Source organism: Echinops telfairi, unplaced genomic scaffold, assembly GCF_000313985.2.
Source record: "Echinops telfairi isolate 266 unplaced genomic scaffold, ASM31398v2 ScPeMD7_7467;HRSCAF=8505_1, whole genome shotgun sequence".
Lineage (NCBI taxonomy): Eukaryota > Metazoa > Chordata > Mammalia > Afrosoricida > Tenrecidae > Echinops > Echinops telfairi.
In genome coordinates this window covers 950,782-955,672 of record NW_022111368.1, presented here as the reverse complement: position 1 = coordinate 955,672, position 4,891 = coordinate 950,782, and the positions used below count along the sequence as shown (strand labels likewise).

The 4,891-nt window shown below is 37.4% G+C and overlaps 1 protein-coding gene across 1 annotated transcript in view; it reads right to left on the bottom strand.

Annotated features, from left to right (window-relative positions):
• Positions 1–419: 419 nt before the first annotated feature.
• Positions 420–4,891, bottom strand: part of LOC101661932 (39S ribosomal protein L15, mitochondrial-like) — a 25,115-nt gene continuing 20,643 nt past the window's right edge. The window contains exon 2 of the mRNA XM_045283807.1: positions 420–1,092. Coding sequence (XP_045139742.1) covers positions 435–1,092 — 658 coding nt within the window. The 3' untranslated portion in view covers positions 420–434. The remainder of the gene's footprint in view (positions 1,093–4,891) is intronic.

The window sequence follows — 4,891 nt, the reverse complement described above, 5'->3', positions numbered from 1 at the left end:
AATTCTCACTACTTGGCAACATCATGATAAATGGAGAAAATACTTAAGTTATCAAGGACTTCATTTCGCTGGAATCACAATAATCGTTCATGGAAGCAGCAACTTAAAACCCAAGGGATGTATTGCTTTCAGTAAATTTGTTGCACCATAACTCTTTAAAGTGTTGGAAAGTAAGGATGTTACTTTGAGGACTAAGGTGTTCCTGACCCAATCCATGATATCGTTAGTGCCTCGTAGCAAGGGAAATTTGGACATTAAATAAAGAAGACCACAGAAGAATGCTTGTATTCAAATTTTTTTTTCTGGTTCTTGCATACATTTTAATTTTAGATAAAAACATTGGAGAATTAGATACTAGAGAAGGTTATGAGAAATACGTATGCATCCTCCCCTTGCCAACATGCTCTACCACCACAGCTGCCATGGAAGAGGCTTCATGAGCTGTAGTACTTGGTGAGATTCTCATCTATAGGCTTCAGGATTTTCTTGTCAGGCATATTCACCACCCAGCCTGGAGCAAGACCAAAGAAGATCTGCCGTGGATCCTTTCGTGCACGGAGCATTTTGAAGAGTTCATCTTTCGTGATATCAGGCAAAATATAACCGTACTTCTTGGCGAGTTCAAGTCTTGCTTCAGGAAATTTGGCAGGATCTGCCAGATAACCACGATTTCTTGCATCGGTATAATATGTTACCAGTGTTTCAGGTGGAAGCATTCGTTTTGGAATGGGCTGTCCACGCAGAAAGAATGGGACAGGTTTGCACAAAATTTCCAGACTCCTGGGATCATAGAAGGCTGTAGTAACAACACCACCATTTTTTTCAATTGCAGCAATGGCAAGTTCTGGAGCCAACTGCACTTCAATATTCACTTTGGCCGTGAAGTTATCAGCACCCTCCTCCACCAGCTGGACACCATAATCCCTTTTAAGTGGTTGGATGGTCACACCTCTTCCATTGACAAGCTGGGTTAAATCAATAGGTTGAGTAGGATCAATTCGACCCAAGTCCATAAGATACTGCAGTCTATTAAGACTCAAGGGCTGATACTGGTGTCTGAAGCTGTGTCCTTCATTAAACCCGTATTTCGGACTGTCACAATCATATTGAGAGCGCTATGGACTGTCAAAAGGACCAACTGATTTGTCGTGGAAAAGGACATCAACAGTGCTCCTTAAAGGAAAGGATCATGAGAGTTTGTCTTGCGAACTCTAGACATGTTGGTAAGAGAAACTAGTGCCTGTAGAAGAGCCTCGAGCTTGGTAAAGTGGAGGGGCAGAAAACACGAGGAAGGCACTTAAGGAGGTGGATTGACACAGTGGCTGCAACAATGAGCCCAAACATAAATACAATGATGTGGATGGCAGAGGGCCAGGCAGTGTTTTACTCTGTTGTACACGGGGTCACTACAATGTACATCCAACTCTGTGGCATCTAACTTGTCCCACAATGAAAGGGCTCCTTTAAAAACTGGAAGCATGCTATTTGGAGGTGGCAGGGTTTAGGAGGGCTAAGGCAAAAACATTTTACAACAAAAGTCAGGAAAAATGAAGAAATATAATGGTCAAAATATAGATTAGAGATACATTTACACATTAATGAGAGACACAAATTATAAACATGATTTTTCTTTTAAAAAAGTTTTACATAGTGGATCATCAGTTTTGCATCCAACAATTCATATACATTTTGTTCTATTTAATTTATTGCAATCACCTCAATGTTACATTCCCTTCCTTGGTTTTCCTTTTCCTTCTGAGCTAGATGGTCACTTGTTTATCTTCAAGCCTTTAAGACCCCTGGTGCTATATCTTTTGATAGCCAGACACCATCAGCTTTCTTCACCACATTTGCTTATGCACCCATTTTGTCTTCCGTGATCATATCGGGAAGGTGAACATCACAAAAAGCCGGATTGTTAGAGCAAAGTATTCTTGTGTAAGGGAGTACTTGAGTTGAAGCCCAATGTCCATCTGCCACCTTAATTGTTAACATATAGATATGAGTACAGAGTTCTATTCTCCTCTCATTATATATATATTTACATATGTAAATGCCTGTATTTAGGCCTCTATAAATGTCCTTTGCCTCCTGGTTCTTTCTCTATTTCCTTTTTACTTCCCTATTGTCCCACCATCATGTTCAGCCTTCATTAGGGTTTAGTAATTCCTCGTTGCTACATTGCCCTTGATTGAGCCGCACTAGGCATTCCTTACTTCCCAACTGTTTTGAACTTTACCTTGAGTAAATCCTGTCTGTTTGATTTCAATGGCTTATCATACTAAGTTATACATGCCTCACTAATATTACCATTTCACTTAAAGATCTGTCTGTTTTTTGGTTGAAAATGTGTTATTTGTGATTGAATCGATATATGAACTATATTCTTTCCCATAATTTTGCCATTATACCATTATACCATTTAAGTGAGCTAGTGATTCTTTCAAGGGGGCAGAGCAGTTTGGTAGTTACAAATTGGGCTGCCAATGGCCTGGTCAATAGTTCGGAAGCTTCAGGCTCTCCTCGGGAGGAAGACTGGGCATTCCACACCTGGAAAGGGTTCCCATCTCCGAAACTCCCAGGGACGTTCTACCCTGTCCTATAGGGTCACGAGCAGTCAGCATCAGGTCGAAGACAGTGCATTTGTTTTTTGAGTGAATATTTCTCCTTTTCATCTTACATTCACCCCGCCCCCCCCAAATGTGCTATGTTTTATGTGCTTTCCTATTAGAATATCTACACTTTGTTAAATTTCTTTGGAAAAAATGTAAAATAAGGCATTTTACTGCCAATGTTTCTATTTCTTAAAATATTTTCCACATAACACTTTTATCAATAAAATTGACAATTTATGAAAAAATTATCACATCAATATTTTATTATTTAGTTTCATAGACAATATTTTACAAACCAAAAATGCTAACATTATAGCAAACTAAACAGTATTAGACAAGGAGAACTTTGCACTGTGCCTAACATTTTCTCTGAAATAAATAGCATGAAAGTTACATCGGATGAATTTCTGAACCGTAATACTTATAGTCTCATATGACAGATGCAATCTGAACTATTAATCTGACTATATGGAATTTCTCTCCAATTACCAATCAGTATTAATCTCAGCATGTGCCAAGGGCATTCTAACCTTCCCAGACCACTGATGTGTTATAAAACTGGTGACTCTGACCTTAAGTATGTTCTTAACAGCACCCAGAATGTTATTTGTTGGCATTAATATTTTAAAAACGTGTTATTACATTGCTGACCTGATTCCTTCTATAAATGTAGCCTTGGTAATATAATCCCTAAAAATAAATATATTTAATTTCAATTTAACTTCGCTTTCCATCATACCTTTTAACTTAGGTTCCTGCAAAGTTCAAATTTCCTCATAAAAATTTATATGTAAAAGAGTATATGGTGTGAGTTATAGGTTCATCTTCTCTCAGATGTACTGAAATATGCCCTCTAAAGTCTTAGCAGAAACTCATAAGATAGTATGCATGGACGAAAGTGCTTATTACCATTTTTTAAAAAGTAGTTTCTAAATCACAGTTAATAAGCTTAAAACTACAAAACAGACTACAAAAAAGAGTATAAATGGGGAATGAGAGTTGAGAGATGCTAAAGAGAGAAGCACAGAGCATGTGTAGATCCACATCTGAGCAGGCATTAACCTGGTCACCTCAAGAGACATTGCTGATTTACCAATGGCATATTATTTGACACTTATAAAGCTTCCATTCTACACCTTAACACATGAGCATGTACACATACACACATACAATGTTTTTAATCCTTAGTAGCATGATCCATAAAATGAGATATTAAAAGAAATGTAGGGTGATTTCCCACTTCTTCCCCATGGTCTTAGGGAATGGAGAGGGTGAAAACCCTATCCTAACCGGCCTAATGGGTATAAAGAGTGGGACTTCACCCTTAGTTAAAAAGTTCTCATGGGAGCTGTATGAACTGTAAATGAACTTTTGTATTTAGCAAAATAACTTTGCTTCTTGATCTGCTAAGGTGTTTTTGGAACAAACTATTTTGCTTAACCTTGACGTGGCTGCAAAGTGCAGATGTTTTTGTCTGGACTTGGTTGTTTTCCAAGAAGGAGCCAAGAAATGGGGAATAAAAGAAAACACAGCTTTTAATAAAGTGCCATTGCATACATTCACGTTTCAGGATGTTTCTTTGGTCCTCCTGAACCCTACTTTTCTATATTCTCTTTTTTCTCAAGACCACTCACCCAACCTCAGCTTTCTGTGAGGAACATGCCGGAGCTGGTCTCCGGCAAAGAAACATGACTGACATTATGTAAATCACAGACTATTTGACTGTACATCCTTGCTACTCTTTATAGTGTGCATTTTTTCTTCATAGCAGAGTTTTATTTTACATTGATATTAAACTCCATTCAGATATCTGAAAAAGAACATTGCTAGAATTGAAAATAATGAATTTTTTTTTTGAAATAATTTAGGACATGAGAATTTAGCATCCAATATTTCAAGAATACCTGGTTTTCTTTTTTAGTATTTGATCTTTGGCTTTGGTTATGGGGTTACAAGTGGAAGAAATAGCAAGACAAAGGGATAATAACAGAATATATGTGCTCCCTTCTCGTTCCTTCTAATCACTGGACACTGCCTGATGCCTCTTTTTAATCATGAGTGTCAACTCACATTGATACTTCATGGTCCATTAAGAAAAAATTTCTGGCACATTATAGTTATTTAATCACTTTGTAAATATACAAGGGCAGAGGTTGAGCAAATCATTTTAGGTTCCTGATTACTGAATGAATTCTGACAAATTTGGTCAATGAGCAGCGAAAGAAATGATACACTTCTTTGCTAACTTCCCCTTTTACAAATATTTTAATCAAAAT